General features: G+C 44.9%; 1 protein-coding gene across 2 annotated transcripts in view; it reads right to left on the bottom strand.

The window, feature by feature from the left end:
* The window catches only part of tacr2 (tachykinin receptor 2), a 75,200-nt gene extending 61,621 nt beyond the window's left edge, over window positions 1-13,579 (bottom strand). For both annotated transcript variants that reach the window (XM_059948029.1, XM_059948030.1), the window contains exons 1-2: window positions 12,871-13,579; window positions 4,349-4,543 (exon numbers count right to left, since the gene is read on the bottom strand). In XM_059948029.1, coding sequence (XP_059804012.1) covers window positions 4,349-4,543; window positions 12,871-13,244 — 569 coding nt within the window. In that variant the 5' untranslated portion in view covers window positions 13,245-13,579. The remainder of the gene's footprint in view (window positions 1-4,348; window positions 4,544-12,870) is intronic.
* Window positions 13,580-17,360: the final 3,781 nt, after the last annotated feature.

Raw genomic sequence — 17,360 nt, 5'->3', positions numbered from 1 at the left:
TAGAAAAATAGAGGGCTATAGGTTAGCCTAGTAATTTCTAAGGTAGGGACATGTTCGGCACAACTTTGTGGGCCGAAGGGCCTGTACTGTGCTGTAGGTTTTCTACATTTCTATGTTTCTAATGCAGACTTGGGTATCAGCAAACCTCTGAGATTGAGGCTGAGTCATGTGCACACCTAGAATTCCTGTTAAACTGATCCTCAGGAAGTTGACAAGCTGAACTGAGAAGGAGGAACCAGTGGACGTAGCTAAATTTTCAGAAGGCCTTCAGTTGGGTCCCGAGTAATACACGGGTCAGCAAAATCAGTGCTCATGGAATTAGAGACAAAATAATTGTATGGTTTGAGAATGAGTTAACAGACAGAAAGCAAAGAATCCCTACAAAGGACTGTGAGAACAGCTGAGAGCAGAATTGGAGTTTCTCTACCATCCATCGGGACATTTACCAGGAGCGCTGCATACGCAGGGCCCTTAGTATTATTAAGGATCCCACCCACCCATCCATCCAGCATCTTCTTTGACTTTCTACCAACAGGTAGGAGACTAATCTGCATAAAACCAGAACGGTCAGGATGGGAAACAGGTTCTTCACTCAGGCCATTAGGTTCTGAACTCCCTGCTGCATTGCATTCGAAGTCTCACAGGTTAATCTGTTCCATACACTACAATCTTTAATATTAATGCACTTTAGTTTATTACCTATGTGTAATTCATCTGTAGATTTTATCCTCACCTTTATGAGTTATCATGTGATACGTGTGTTATTTGTAATGCTGTGCGTTACACCCTGGTTTGGAGAAACGTCTCGTCTCTATATAAATGTATATAGTTAAATGACAGGAAACCTGACTTGACTTGAGTGGTGATAAATGGACCTTTCTCAGATTAGCTGGTTCAGATTACAGGGGTATCTCAGTGTACCGATTTGTTCTTAATTCCAATTATTCAGTGGGATTAAATGTCAATTAAATGTTTCTTTCCTTTCTATTTTGTTTTTTCTCATTTTCTACTTTTGTTTTTTCAGAATCAGGTTTATTATCACTGGCATGTGACATGGAATTTCTTTTTTGCTAATTCATATATATATATATATAGGTGTATATGTATGTATCATATATATGTCTTATTGTAATTTATAGTTTGTTATTATGTATTGCAATGTACTGTTGCCACAAAACAACAAATTTCATGACATTCAGTTTGCCAATAATATTAAACCTGATTCTGATTTGGATTCACTTTTAAGCTTGTTGATGTTACAAAACTCGATTGAATTGTGAGTTAGAGAGAGAACTTAAATAGGTTTCAGGCAAATATAGACAAGTTGAACAAGTGTGGAAAATGGAAACATGGTCATTGGTTCTGGGGTCCAAAAGAAGAAAGCAGGTACATTTTAAATGGTAAAAGCTTGGGGAAAAGAAGTTTATACAAAGGGCCTTAACAACTTATCTTTTGATTCTTCCCATTTTAAAGGTGTGGCCATGGGAACCCGGATAGATCCCAGCTACTCTTGTCATTTCATTGACTACGTTAATAGTCCTTGTTACAGTCTTACCCTGACATCCCTCCTCAACCCTTCTTCTGCAAAGTCAATAACCAGGTTACTGCTGTTCCCATTTTACCAACTTTGCTGCTAACTTCCATTCTGCCTTCAAATCCCTCTGGGCCATTTCTGACTCTTCTCTCCAGATCTCCTGGTTTCCATCTCAGGAGATGACCTATCCACTATTATCTACCATAAACCCACTGACTCCCATAACTAGCTCCACTACATCTCTTTCCACTCCATCTCCTTTCTCCTTCTGAAATGTCGTCCTGTTTCAGGTAACATGGCTTTGCCTCTACCAAAACAGATGGAGCCTGCTCACATTTCCTCCCACCCACCTCTCCTCAGATAGGACAGAGATAGACATCCCTCGGTCTTCACCTTTCACCCACAAACATCCACATCCTCACATCCTTGGTCATCTCTACCAGTTGCTATGTGATCCCACCACAAATCGCATCTTATCCTCTCCACGCTTTCTGCAGAAACAGCTCTCTCTGTGATTGTTTGCCTTGCCCGCTCCTCCCCCCCCACCCACCCATCTCCATTTCCCAGCCCACTCCTCTGTTGTACACACCTCCTCCCTCAGCATCACCTGAGGGCCAGGCAACCTTGTGTAACTGGGTGACCATTGAATCTTATTCAGTATCGTTAAAAGTGTACTTAGGCATTCATCCGGATTATGCTAGAATAGGTGTCTGTGCCGTTAAGTGGAGATGGTGACGTCATTACGCACGTGCGGGATAGCGGGGAGACCATTTTGCCGAAGCTGGTGGGGCGGTGGAATCAAGTTCTCCCGGAGGTGCTAGGCATGGTGAGGAAAGATTTTCACGAGTAAAGAACTCGACGCTGGATAGCGTGGCTTGCAAAGTTCCTCACCGGCCAAAATTGCCACTACCATATTAGTACTGTATTAGTTTTGTGCGATTTTCTTTGTATTTTTATACTGCATACACAATTGGCCGAGACACCAGTGGATGTATCAAAGGTTAAACGGCAGACCTGATTGTAAAGGTCGTTCGTTTTGTTTTAAGACCCTCTTATGGCACTTAAACATCTAAAACAGATAAAGGAATTAAAACCCGAAAAACTAGTTGTCCTGAGTGTGTACTTTTCCCCGGGCTACAACATTTGTCTATAGCTTATCACCATTATCACCTTCGTTTTACTCTATCAGAGACATTCTCCACCAGCGCACCCCAACTCCCTGCTTCTGTCGTAACCACACTCAAAACGCTGGAGGAGCTCGGTAGGTCAGCAGGGGAATAAACAGTCGATGTTTTGTGCTGAGGCCCTTCATTGGGACTGGAAATTAAGGGGGCAGAAACCAGAAGAAGCAGATGGGGGTTGGAGTGCAGTTTGCCAGCTTATAGGTGAGACCAGGCAAGGTAAGGGGGTAGGGAAGGGAGGATGAAGTAAGAAGCTAGGAGGTGATAGGTGTAAGAGGAAAGGAGCTGAAGTAGAAAGAATCTAATAGGAGAGGACAGTGGACCACAGGAGAAAGCTAAAGAGGAGGGGAACCAGAGGGGATGGTGAGAAGATTTGGATGAGAGGGTAACCAGATGAAGAACGGGAAAAGAGAGGAGGGAGGAGAAAGGAATTACTGGAAGTTGGAGAGTAAAATTTAAAAAAATAAAGTTGATGTTCATGCCAACAGGTTGGAGGCAACACAAACAGAATATGAGGTGATGCTCCTCCAACCTGAGTTTGGCCATACAGGAGGCCATGGACGTGTGTCAGAATAAAGGGAAGTGGAACTGAAGTGTGTAACCACTGATACTTGTCAAAGCTGCCCCCAGTCTACACCAGGTATCACAGATATAGGAGAGGCCACATTGGAAACACTCAATAGTGTAGGTAATTACAACAGACTTGCCGGTGAAGAATTGCCTCGCCTGGAAGGGCAGTTTGGGGTCCTGAACAGTGGTGATGAGGAGGTGTCCCGCTTGCAGGGAGGAATGCCAGGATGGAGAGCAGTTGGGAGAGACCAGTGGACAAGGGAGTCACATAGGGAGCGATCCCTATGAAAAGCACAGAGGGGAATTGGAAAAGATATTGTTATTGGTAGAGTCCATTTGGAAATGGAGGAAATTATGGAGAATGACAGATCCTTTTGGCTTCTTCGCAGTTCTGATTTAGGCTTTTCAATCTGAATCAACAACTATGTTTCCCTTTACATTGGTGTTGTCTGTCCTGTTGATAGTATTTAGCATTTTCTGTTTCTATTTAAACTTACAGCATCTGTTCGTTTTTAAATTCTAAAGTTATCTGCTCTAATATCTTCAAAAGTTTTCCCCACTAAATCTAAAATCAGGGGCATAAGTGCTTTACATTGAAAGCATTTATTCTAAAATGAAATCTGTAAACAGATTTGCAGCAATTCTTTTCCTCTGAACCCATGGAAAACTTCTGCGCCACTCCAATGGCTTTTGGGACCACCTGGTAAAGGAAGCCATTGAAATAAAACTAGAGAAAAAGAATATTAATAAAAATGAAGGTCTCGCTCTAAGTAAGAACTGGAATTCGATTGTAAACAAAGTGGGAGAGCAGAAACCTGATTGGATGAGGACTAATCAATAGAAGGGATGGACTATAAATACCACTGGGCTAGACATGCCAGGCATCATCCTTGAAGAAGATGGCAGAGTTTGTCATTGAAATGTCGGTTATAATTGATACCTATACCAGGTGGAAGCCTGAGAAGAGTTTATTCGCCTGTGGAAATTAACTTTGGAAGATAATCCTCAATTTCACAAGTGGCATTGTAACAGAAGCACGGGAAGCTGATAAACAGGTTCTTACGCCAGTTGATGTTGTCCTCCAATGTCTCCAGGCCAGTCCACTATACAGATGACTCTGTTGCCCAAGTACTCTAACTGAGCATAGAAACACTGTGGGAATGCTAGGGCCAGAGCCAGGAGCCAAATGACGACAATCACTATCTTCGTTGAGCTGGATGAAAGTCTCGGCTTCAGGGGGTAGATGATGGCAATGTACCTGTACAGAGAAGCAGAACAAGAGTTACATAACATTTCTTCCTCGTGCATATTACTATCCACAGTTCACTAATGCAGAGACTGCACACCACAGAAACAGGCTTCTTCATCAGACTTATGATCCAAATTAACTATTCTCACCTCGCTTCAAAGTGAAAAGTTTATTATCAGAGTATATGTATGTTACCATGTACAACGCTGAGATTCATTTTCCTATGAGCATACTCAGCAAATCTATAGAACAGTAACTATAACAGGATCAATTAAAGATCAACCAGGAGACAACAAACGCGAATGCAAGTATAAATAACCAACAAGAACATGAAATAACAGATAAAAGAGTCCTTAAAGTGAGTTCATAGGTTGTGGGAACATCTCAATGAATGGGCAGTTGAGTACAGTTAGCCCCTTTTGTTCAAGAGCCTGATGGTTGAGGGGTAATAACTGTCCCTGAACCCTGGTGGTGTGAGTCCTGAGGCTCCTGTACCTTCTTCCTGATGGCAGCAGTGAGAAAAGAACATGGCCTGGGTTAGCTGAATTCATTAATCAACCAACATTTTCTTCCATTCCTTCCCTCCATTCCCATTCCATTCTTCAGCTCCTTCCTGTCTAGAGCCTTGTCTGATCCTTGCTTCCTAAACCTTAAATAAGCTTGCTAGAGTAGATTAAAAGAAATTAGAGTAGGTTACGAGGTTAGCACAACATTGTGGCTGAAGGGCCTCCACTGTGCTGTAATGTTCTATCTTCTACGTTCCTTTATTGTTTACTTGTTTATCCACTTTCCTTGAATATTGTGCTTGCCATTCAGCCCTTCTTGCTTGTTCTACCATTCAATAAAACTATGGCTGATCCTTTGGTGGTCATTTCCCAGACCTAACCCCAAATCCATTGATTCCCTTGGTAGAGAATTCCAAAGATTCGCCATCCTGAATGCACTGACCCCTTATTTTGGGACTGCAAACACCCCATTCCTCCCCACCTCTAAATCTCCTTACGACATTCTGAGTCATCAGAGTTTTCTGATGACTCTGCCATAGTTGGATGCGTCAGCAAAGGAGATGAGGCTGAGTACAGGGCTACGGTGGGAAACTTTGTCACATGGTGTGAGCAGAATCATCTGCAGCTTAATGTGAAAAAGATTAAGGAGCTGGTGGTGGACCTGAGGAGGGCTAAGGTCATGCTGTCACATGGTGTGAGCAGAATCATCCACAGCTTAATGTGAAAAAGATTAAGGAGCTGGTGGTGGACCTGAGGAGGGCTAAGGTCATGCTGTCACATGGTGTGAGCAGAATCATCCACAGCTTAATGTGAAAAAGATTAAGGAGCTGGTGGTGGACCTGAGGAGGGCTAAGACACCAGTGACCCCTGCTTCCATTCAAGGGGTCAGTGTGGACCTAGTGGAGGATTACAAATACCTGGGAATACGAAAGGACAATAAACTGGACTGGTCAAAGAACACTGAGGCTGTCTACAAGAAGGGTCAGAGCCGTCTCTATGTCCTGAGGAGACTGAGGTCCTTTAACATCTGCTGGACGATGCTGAGGATGTTCTATGAGGCTGTGGTGGCCAGTGCTATCATGTTTGCTGTTGTGTGCTGGGGCAGCAGGCTGAGGGTAGCAGACACCAACAGAATCAACAAACTCATTCGTAAGGCCAGTGATGTTGTGGGGGTGGAACTGGACTCTCTGACGGTGGTGTCTGAAAAGAAGATGCTGTCCAAGTTGCATGCCATCTTGGACAATGTCTCCCATTCACTCCATAATGCGCTGGTTAGGCACAGGAGTACATTCAGCCAGAGACTCATTCCACCGAGATGCAACACTGAGCGTCATAGGAAGTCATTCCTACCTGTGGCCATGAAACTTTACAATTCCTCCCTCAGAGTGTCAGACACCCTGAGCCAATAGGCTGGTCCTGGACTTATTTCCGCTTGGCATTATTAACTTATTATTATTTAATTATTTACGGTTTTATCTTGCTATATTTCTTCACTATTCTTGGTTGGTGCGACTGTAACAAAACTCAATTTCCCTCGGGATCAATAAAGTATGTCTGTCTGTCTGTCTGTCTGACATACAACAAATAAGGGAAATATCATCCCTGCATCAACTTCGTTAGGCCCCTAATGGAGTTTGGACACTTCAATAAGATCACTCATCAATCATTTAATCCTATCCTTGGGTGCATTGGTCAGCACGGAAGACTTTGGCCAAAGGGTCTGTTTCCACACTAGATGACTTTAACAAGACTTTTGACAAGTTCCTGCATGGTCAGTTGGTCCAGAAAGTTCCATGGATCCATGGAGTTTTGGCAAACTAGGTCCAAAATTGGTTTGGTGAAAGGAGGCAAAGAATAAGACTTGTTTTACTGACTGGGAGTCTGTAACCAATGGTGTACATTAGGGATTGGAGTTCAGATCTTTGTTGTTTGTCGTAGATGTATACATGATTTGAATGAGAGTGTCTGTGACCTGATAACTAAATAGAAGATAGTAAAGAAGGTTGCGAAAGGATACTGAAGGACATAGATCACCTGGAAAGTCATTTGTGGTAGCACAGAAAGTTAATCCAAAGAAGCGTGATGTAATGCAGTTTGGGTTGTCAGACATGGCAGTAAACAGTAGAGATGTTAGAAGCTTTGATGTACAGAGAGACTTCAGGGTGCAAGTTCATTACTACCTGAAATTGGTTACACAAGTGTATAGGATAGTCAAGAAGTCACTTAGAACAGTATAGCACTTCAGACACAATGTTTTGCTGAATCAATTAATCAAATGAAGTCTAACTAAACTAATTCCCACTTCCTGCATATGATCGGTATCCCTCCAATCTCTGCAAACTCATGTGCTTGTTTGCGAGTTATATAAAGCATAACTTCCTGACTCTTCAGATCAGTGATTTGACTAACAAAAGTGAGTTTGCCTTCTAACTGCCCTGTCAGCCTCTGCAGCCACTGTCAGGGAGCGATGGAGCTAGATCCCAAGATGTCTCTGTACATTAAACACTTCTAGTGGTCCTGCCATTAAAAATGCACTGCCCCTTTATTTTGGATCTCCCAAATGCAGCATCCCTCACTTGTCTGGATTAAATTCCGTCAGCCATTTCTCTGCCCATTTCTGCAAATGATCTACATCCCACTTATCCTCTGGCAATCTTTTACACTATCCACAATGTCACCAATACTTGTATCAGCTGCAAACTTACTAACCCACCCATCGACATTTCCATTCTAGACATATATAGATCCCAGAACAGATCCCTGAGGAACACCACCAATCATAATCTTCCTGCCAAAGTAAGACCCATCGACCTCTAAACTCTGTCCTGTATGGGCAAGACAAATATGAACTCAAACACCAACTCACCTTTGATTCCATGCATCTTAAGTTTCTGGATGAGTCACCAATGAGGGACTTTTCTAAACACCTACTAACATCCATGTAGACAACATCCACAGCTCTAGCTTTATCGATCACCCTCATCACCTCTAAAAACTCAAAGTCGAGTGACTTGCTCTGCACAAAGCCACACTGACTATCCTCAATTAGGCCATGGTTTTCCAAGTGTTCATAAATCCTCTCCAATCCTTAACACTGACATCACACTCACCAGTCTACAAAGTCCAGCATTAATGTTACTTCTCTTCTTGTAGAAAGGAACACCATTAGCTACTCACCAGTGTCTGGGACCTGGCCAATTTCATTTGCTTGCCTTCATAGGCCGAGGTATTGAGTATGAGAGTTGGCACATTATGCCAGTGCTGTACAGAACATTGCTTGGGTCACACTTCAGAAAGGATGTGGTAGTGCTTGAACAAGTACAGAAGAGATTCACAAGTTGTTGCCTGGAATGGAGGACTTTAAGTTAAAAAGAGAGATTGCCTAGGCTGGGATTGTTCCAACCGCAGAGCTGGAAGCTGAGTGGTGAATTTATAGATGTTTATAAAGTTATGACAGACATAAACAGGGTAGAGAGTTAGAGTCTTTTCTAAAGATTTAGAGAGTCTAAAACTAAAGGACATAAATTTAAAATGAGAGAAGAGTTATCAAAAGCAGATCATGGGGGGGAAGAGGGAGGAGGGGAGAGAGGGAGGGGGAGAGGGGGAGAGGGGGAGGGGGAGAGGAGGAGAGGAGGGAGGGAGAGGGAGGGAGAGAGATGAATAGAACAAGCTGCCAGAGGAGCTGATGGATATGCATACTATTACAACATTTAAAAAGCATTTGGACAGGTGCAGGAACAGAAAAGATACAGAGGGATAGGGATCAAATGTAAGGAACTAGTGTATTAGGTATCTCAGGTTGGAAATGGACATGTGGACTGACAGCGTGTCTCACTGCTGTAATACTGTGACTTTATGACCAAACTACAGGGAGTTTTGATCCAGTCTGCCTCATCACTCACCACAAACCAATCAATCAGCCCGGTGAACTGTCCCTACGTTCCTTCTATTGCATTACATTCTGGAGGTGACCCCACCAAGCTGATATACAATTGGATAGAGGAATCTTTACTCTTGCTGTCAAATCCACCTGCAAAGAAGCCCAACAGACCACACGCTTGCTGAACATGAATGCTAACTTCCAGTAGTTCATACACAATGACACCTATATCCCATTGAACATGAACATATACAACCCATTTCATTTACAAAACACCCAAGCTTTAAGCTTATTTCTCCTGAAGTGGGATGACTCATTTTTCTGCATTGTATTAAATATGCTGTGTTCTTCACCTGGCTATATTCACCTAAGCTCTCTCCACTTTCCATACAGCACACATTGCTATTCTTGCTTTGCCATTCCTTTGTCCATTAGCCCAATTAATCTGCTGGGCTCCTCATAATTTTTATAAACCTCTAGTAGGGCACCCTTCAGTCTTTGGCACTCCAGTAGAACAAACCCAGTGTGGAAGGACTAAAATTCCTGTAAATCTACCTTCCAGTTCCCCTGTAACTACATTTAGTCATTTCCTCCTATCCCTATTGACTCCCTACAGTCCTTAATCTCAGGGAGGTGTGACCACCTCATGGAGTCAGTAGCAATCTCTCCTGTGCTGTTTTGCACTGGTTGGATCTGCACAGACTCCAGCTCGTCAACCTACGGACACTCACTTTAAATGCAGGCATCAGGAATCCCAGTAATTTTCATTAGGTTGCAATTGTAACAGGTGACATAAATTAACCACCTTGCCATACTTTTCTTAGAATGTTTAATTTAGTAATTTCACTCTTCCACCATCACCCTCAGTGAAATTCCCAAACAATCTGTGGACCTTGCAAACAGAGGCATTGGTTAAATAAGCGCAGCCGTCAACACAAATGTTGTAGAGATTATTATAGAATTATTTGTTTATTTCGAGATACAGTGAGGAATAGACCCTACTGGCCCTTTGAGCCGTACTGATTAGCAATCCACCAATTTAACCCTAGCCTAATCACAGGATAATTTACAATGAACCTACTAACGGTAAGACTTTGGAGAAAACCAGAGCACCTTAAGGAAACACGTGCACCCACAGGAAGGAACATACAAACTTGCTTACAGAGGGTGCCAGGTTTGAACCCCAAGCTCCGATGCCCTCAGCTGTAATAGCATCGTGCCTACCACGGCTTTCCCCACCTCCTGCTTTTGTTTTACCGTTCCTTTCCAACTTCTGTTGAAGTTTCATGATGCTCCAAAACCAAGCAGAAGCTGGTTGAATGAAAGGGGTAGTTCCTCACTATCAATAAGAAGTAGTTGCAGAAACGGCATGAACCAATCAGTGCTATTCCTTACACTTTGGGCTTAGACCTCTCCCTGTATCACCATTGTCACCAGCAGTATTCCTTCAATCTGTAAGCTTACAACATCATCTCCTCATCTCTATCCTAGAAGGACATCCTTCTATTCTGAGGCTTTTCCCTCTCATCCTAGACTCTCCCACTATTGGGAACATCCTCTCCACATTCACTCTATCTAGGCCTTTCAATATTTGATGTTTCAATGATATTCCCCTTCATTCTTCTAAATTCCAGTAAGTACATGCCCAGAACCATTAAATGGAGCCTATACATTAACCCTTTCATTCCTAGGATCACTCTTGGGAACCTTCTCTGGACACTCTCCAATGCCAGCACATCTTTTAGATAGGGAGCCCGAAACCGCTCACAATACTCCGAAGGCGGTCTGACCGATGCCTTTTAAAGCCTTAGCAATGCATTCTTGTTTTATATTCTAGTCCTCTTGATATGAATGTTAACACTACATTTGTTTTCCTTATTACCTTCTCAACATGCAAGTCAACCTTTAGGAAATTCTGCATTAGCGTTCCCCAAGTCCCTTTGCGCCTCTGATTTCTGAATTCACTTCCCGCTTGGAAAATAGTCGACACCTTTAATCCTTCAACCAAAGGAAATGACCTGCCACTCCCCTGTTACAGAAGCATTTATAAAAATAAGTCTGACAAAAGATCTTCAGCCTGAAATATCATTCCGTTTCCCTTTCTACAGCTGCTGCCTGGCCTGACGGCTGAACCCAGCATTTGATATTTCTATTAATATTATAGAAACATACAAGGTCTTTAGTTATACATAATGAAGCATAGAATACATAAAAAATGAGGAACGGTATTCTAAATCTTAAAATAATACAGATTGTGATTCAGCTGCAGAGGTACAAAGAGATTTTTGGGTTGATGCCAGGGAGAAGACATTGTAGTATTGCAGGAAAACTACAGAATTGAATCCTTTAAATTCATTGCTAAAGGAGAAGCGAACAGCATTGAAACTTCATATTAATACTTAAATTGATGTACTAGTTATCTACCACTAAATATTCTCATCTGAAAATCAACTGCCAACACTCTATTCCAGTGGCCAATATTGCATCCACACCAATGTACTATTTTGATCCAGTTGACATGTCGAAAGAATTAAAGCCTATTATGCGGCATCGTTTTTAAAGCCTTATAGAACTCCAAATATACAACATCACTATACCACCTCTACAACCGTTTGGATCTGCTGTACCAAAACACTCGAAGGAGCTTGTAAAACAACACCAGGTACAAGCTGAGGTGTGGCAGCGAAAGGGGCTGAGAGGGAGTGCGAGAGTCAGTGCCCCAGCATTTTCCAACGTCACCTTCACACTGAACTAGAATGGTGGTTTTAATGCCGAGCAATATCTAAAAAGAATGCACGTGTTGGGTCGTTAACACCACTCAATAGTTTGGAAGACCCGCCAGACCAAGACCACGGGAGATTTACTGTAATGGGTTTGCTCCCTGGTAGCTGACAAGGAAGGTTCGGGTGGTTCAGAGGAAGAGACCGGCTAGATCGCTTTCTTGTCTTTCCCAGACGCGGCTGCTATCTCACTGAGGCGCTGTATAATCGTTGTAAAATGTGTTCTTTCTTATTCCTTTCCTCTTGCAATGAAGCTCGCCACACCATTGCCTTCCTGTCGCTTGCTACAGCAGTGATATCTGTGTCAGAATGGCCAGACCATTCTGAACACCAGCACCTTCGGGTGTCCTGTATTCTAACTCTGGCATGCTACGGTAAACCCTTTTAAAGCCCGAACTCACCGGCTCACCCGCTACTGTTCTGACGTTGTTATTTGCCAAGAATCTTACTATCATTTCCATAAAACGGAGCATTTTCTTTGCTGCAGGGGCGTCGGCTGAATCGCGCCGAATAACCGGGGGTCACTTCACGAAGATCATTTCACTGAAATGAAGGAAATGGAAACCCACGAAAGTAACTAACGAGGAACCCGCCCAAACGGCGTTTACACCTGCGGACAGGTAGTCAGCATTGACGAGTTGGGCCGAAGGGATTGCGAGCTGGCTCACGACTCTGTTCATGACCGTGACTATCTCCACCCTCTGAAATCCAATCCGCGAGGCTAGCAAAATAAGAAATCATTAAGGAAGTCCTTGTTGAGGTGGAATTACAGAATGTGATCTCTTCACTTTAAACAAAGACGGAAAGCGATTTCAGGAACTAAACACCAGGCAACCGAAGTTGAAACGAACCCGAGTGCATGAAAGGAACACCGACGAATTCCAGAGATGCTGGAAATCTTGAGCAACACACACACACAAAATGCTGGAGGAACTCAAAGGGGTCAGGCAGCATCGACGGAGGAGAATAAACAGTGCAAGGTTCGGACCGAGACCCTTCATCGGGACTGAAAATTGCTTCGGTCCGCTTCTTTTCCAGTCCAAAAACGTCGACTGTTTATCCCCCTCCCGGCCAGCTGAGACCCTCCAGCATTTTGTGTCTGTTGCCCACGCAAGGGACAGCTCGCTGTCCATCCCGGTCTACTCCCCCGTGAGGGCAGACTCCCCTTACCTGTCCAAGGCAATGGCAGTCATTGAGTAAATGCTGGCGAAGACGGCTGTGATGGGCAGAAAGTTCTGGAAGCGGCAGTAGTGCAGACCGAAGTACCAGTCATTGTGAACGGCGTAGATGAAGTTGAAAGCGGTGTTGAAGGCAGCCATGGAAGCGTCCGCTGCCGCCAGGTTGACCAGAAAGTAGTTGGTGACAGTTCGCATCGGCCGGTGCGCCAGAATGATCCACACGACGACCACATTGCCGCACACCGCGGTCAGCACGATGACCGAGTAGGCGATTGCCCAAAGGCACACTTGCCATGTGGGCTGGACGAACACGTTGACCAGGGTCTCATTGGTACCGGGGACAGTCTCATTCAGCTCGGGTTCCATGGCTCTGCCCTCTCCCCCAGCCCGGGCGGGGGCTCGGACCCACAACTCTGTCCTGCGGGCAGCTCCCGGGAACGAACGCCCGTTCACAGACGCTGATATTCCGACTATTTCCACAGAAACTCGGAAGCCAGCTCATAATGCCATCGTGGAGACAGAGCCCGCTATCCCGATTGCGGGAGAAACGCAGCTCCCTATTCCAGCCCCTGCAGAAACCAGCCTGCAGTCTCGCTAGCTGGAGAAAACCAAACCGCTATCCCGGCACCTGCGGAAACCCGCCTGTTCTCCGGCGACCACGGGCATGAAGCCGATGTCCCAGACCACTGTACTGGCTCCCGCTCTTTAGAGTGCCAGCCAACTCTCCCGGCAGCTGGAACTTGTAGCAGCCGAGACTGCCGACGGAGCAGCCGAGCCGCACGGTAGCTGGAGAGAGACTGACGGCTGTGCTAGTGGTCGGTCGCGACCGGTGCACTGTCTCAACAGGTGCAGGGAACAAGCCTCGCTCCTCCAACACCGAAAAAGACCAGCGGACTCTCCCAACACGCGGAGAGACCAGCCCCACTCTCCAAACGCCGGGGAAAAAACCCAACCCCTCTCCCCCGACAACCAGAAAGGTCCAACCCACTCTCCTGACACCCAGGGAGGCCAGTCCCACTCTCCCAGCACCGGGAGAAGACCCGCCTCACTAAAGACACAGTCAACCACAAACACAAGAGATTCCACAGAGAACGGAAATCTTGAGCAACACTCTCAAAATGCTGGGGGATCTCGGCAAGCGAGGCAGCATCCATGGAGAGAAATAAATCGAACATTTGGGCCGAGGCCCTTTCGACTTCTTTTTTCATCCCCACCCACCCCCTGAGCTGGTCTCACCTGACACGTTTGCACTCGTCACCCGCCCCTCGCCTCCTTATTCTGGTTTATTTTCCTTTCCCGTCCTGATGAAGCGCCTCAGCCCAAACCGTCGGCTGTCCATTCCCCTCTTTCGATGTTGCCTGACCCGCTGAGTTCTTCCAGCATCTCGTGTGGGTTACTCGACTAGCCCAGGTTCCGGCTGAAGTTCAGGACGTGGCGCCTTTGCTTCAGAAGACTTTTGGCAGGATGCTCCCTGGATTAGAGGGTTGGTGCTATTGGACAAATTTGGATTGTTTTCTCACCAGTGTGAGTGGACGGAACCCTGATAGAAGTTTACAAAATTAAGAGGGGCAGAGATGGAGTAGATAGGCAGTACCTTTTAGCCAGTGTAGATGGGCTTTTCACACAGAGAGTGGTGGGTGTCTGGAACGAGTTGTCATTGGTGGTAGTGGAGGCAGATGTGATAGTGGTGCCAGGCGAACATGCAGGGACTGGAGCGTCATTGTGTTCAGTGAAGGGCCTGATCCTGGCTGTACTGAATGTAGTCAGCTTTGTCAGGTCTTGGAGAAACCCAGTCCACTGTCCAGCCCAAAGGCGTCAAGTCATACTGCCTGAACCTCAGGGGAACAAGAGAATGCCTACTGGACCCAAAGTGAACCAATTCACTTTCCCACTGAGGCTGATCCCACCATCCCAACTCCTGTAGAATTCTAGGTTAATATTCCAGATTTGGGAAACATCTCGCCCCCATTCATACTCTTGGAGAGACTTGGCCCCCTATCCCGGCAAATGGGCACACTTTGGTCACTATCCCAGTAGCCAGGGAGGCTAACAACTATCCCGGCAGCTGTGGTGACCCACATCTCTCCTCCTGCAGCTTCTAAGTCACCATCCAATCGCCTCACATCTGGAACTGAAATTGGAATCGGTTTGTTATTGTCACGTGTACCGAGGTACAGTGAAAAGCTTGCCAATTCCAAACGCAGTGCATTGGGCAGTACAAGGTAAAACAGTAACAGAATGCATAATCAAGTGTGACACCTACAGAGAAAGTACAGTGCGTGCAGACAATGTGGTACAAGATCATACTGAGATAGGTTGTGAGGTCAAGAGTTCATCTTATGGTTCTAGGGAACCATTCAATAGTCTGGTAGAAGCTGGTGGTACATGCCTTCGGGTTTTTACATCTACTGCTTGAAGGGAGAGGGAAGAAGAGAGAATGTACAGGGTGGGTGGGGTCTATAATGCTGGCTACTTTCTGAAGTAGCAGGAATTATAGGCAGAGTCCATGGAGGGAGCCTGGTTCCCATGATGTGCTGAGCCTTATATCATTCTGCTAGCTATTCCCACTGTCTCATTGTAACATGATTATTTTATCATTATTTTCCATCTTTCAAACCGATCCTGTCCAGTACATTAACATTAACAGTACATTAGTATTTTGCAACATTTCTGTGTTTTTTGCAGTCACAGATGGAGCAGTTGCCGCATTAAACCAGTATGACGTTCAGAAAGAATAGTTTCTATGGTGCATTGATACAAATTGGTAAAGATCAATATTGATGATGTACCATATTTCTTTAACCTTGAGGAAGAAGAGGCTCTGGTGAACTTTCTTGGCCATGGTGTCTAGGTGGTTGAACCAGGTCAGGCTAGGGTAATGTTCACCTCTCACAACCTCAGTACTGTAAACATAAGCAAGTTCATGTGCACAACACCCCTTCCTGAAGTCAATAATCAGCTCTTTCATTTAGCTGACATTGAGGAAAAGGTCGTTGTCATGACACCATCTCCTGTCTCCTCAATCGCCTTCTTATACTTCAATTTATCATTATTTGAGATACAGTTACCTCAAGTAATTTTGTGCTGTCATCTGCAAACTTGTAGATGGAGTTAGAGCCGAATCTGGCCACACACTCATGAGTGTACAGGGGTAAGAGTAAGGGGTTGAGGATACATCCTTGTGGATCCTTGTAGAATAATCGAGGCCGAAGTGTTGCTGCTTATTGGTGCTGATTGTGGTCTGTTGGTCAGGAAGTTGAGAGTCCATATGCAGAGAAAGGTGTTGATTCCCTGGTATCAGAATTTGGTGATGAGTTTGCTTGTATTTAAAGTATTGAAGGCTGATCTGTAGTCTATAAACAATAATCTATCATATGTACCTTTACTGTCTAAATGCTCCAGTGTAGGGCTAGGGAAATGGTGTTTGCTATAGACCTTTTTCAGGGTAGATAAGACCATAAGATATAGTAGGCCATTCTGCCCATCGAGTCTGCTCCACCATTCAATCATGGGCTGATCCAATTCTTCCAGCCATCCCCCAATCCCCTGCCTTCTCCCCTTACTTTTGATGCCCTGGCTAATCAAGAACTTGTCTATCTCTGCCTTAAATACGCCCAATGACTTGGCCTCCACAGCCATTCGTGGCAACAAATTCCACAGATTTACCACCCTCCAACTAAAGTGATTTCTCCACATCTCTGTTCTAAATGGACGTCCTTCAATCTTGAAGTCGTGCCCTCTTGTCCTAGGTTCCCCTACCATGGGAAATAACTTTGCCATATCTAATCCATTCAGGCCTTTTAACATTCGGAATGTTTCTGTGAGGTCCGCCCTCATTCTCCTGAACTCCAGGGAATACAGCCCAAGAGCTGCCAGACGTTCCTCATATGGTAACCCTTTCATTCCTATAAATTGCAGTGGGCCCGGGTTGTCTGGGAGGCTGGAGTTAATGTGCCCCATGACCAGCATCTCGAAGTGCTTCATGATGGTGGATATCAGAGCCACAATGTGGTATTGATTAAAGCATGTTACCTTTTTTCCCTAGGTACCCGGATGACAATGGTCTTAAAGCAGGTGTGAACCTCAGACTGAAACAGGGCGAGGTTAAAAATGCCTGTAAATATTCCCTGCCAGCTGATCTGCACAGGATTCAATGACGTGGCTAGGGACACCATCTGCCCAAATACTGCCCATGGGTTCACTCTCTGGAAGGCTGATCTACAATGGTGACTGTGTGTTCAGCTTCATCGAAGGCTGTCGGGTAGGGTGATGACATACAAGTCCCCTTATGAAGAGTCCAAGCCACGGTTTCAGACTCCAGGAGACTTACCACATGATCTTAGGGCCTACACAGTCCCGCACTTGGTCAAATCCATCACCACCTGAGCAGTTTTAGGAAATGCACCCTGCACATGGGGAGACCCAACCTATGAGGATGTATTCTGGAGTTATGGAATAAAGCAAATATTGACTTCAACACAG

The sequence above is a fragment of the Hypanus sabinus genome, chromosome 22 (genome assembly GCF_030144855.1).
Source record: "Hypanus sabinus isolate sHypSab1 chromosome 22, sHypSab1.hap1, whole genome shotgun sequence".
Taxonomy (NCBI): Eukaryota; Metazoa; Chordata; class Chondrichthyes; order Myliobatiformes; family Dasyatidae; genus Hypanus; species Hypanus sabinus.
Note: the sequence above shows the minus strand (reverse complement) of the source record. Positions and strands in the feature narration are given on the sequence as shown.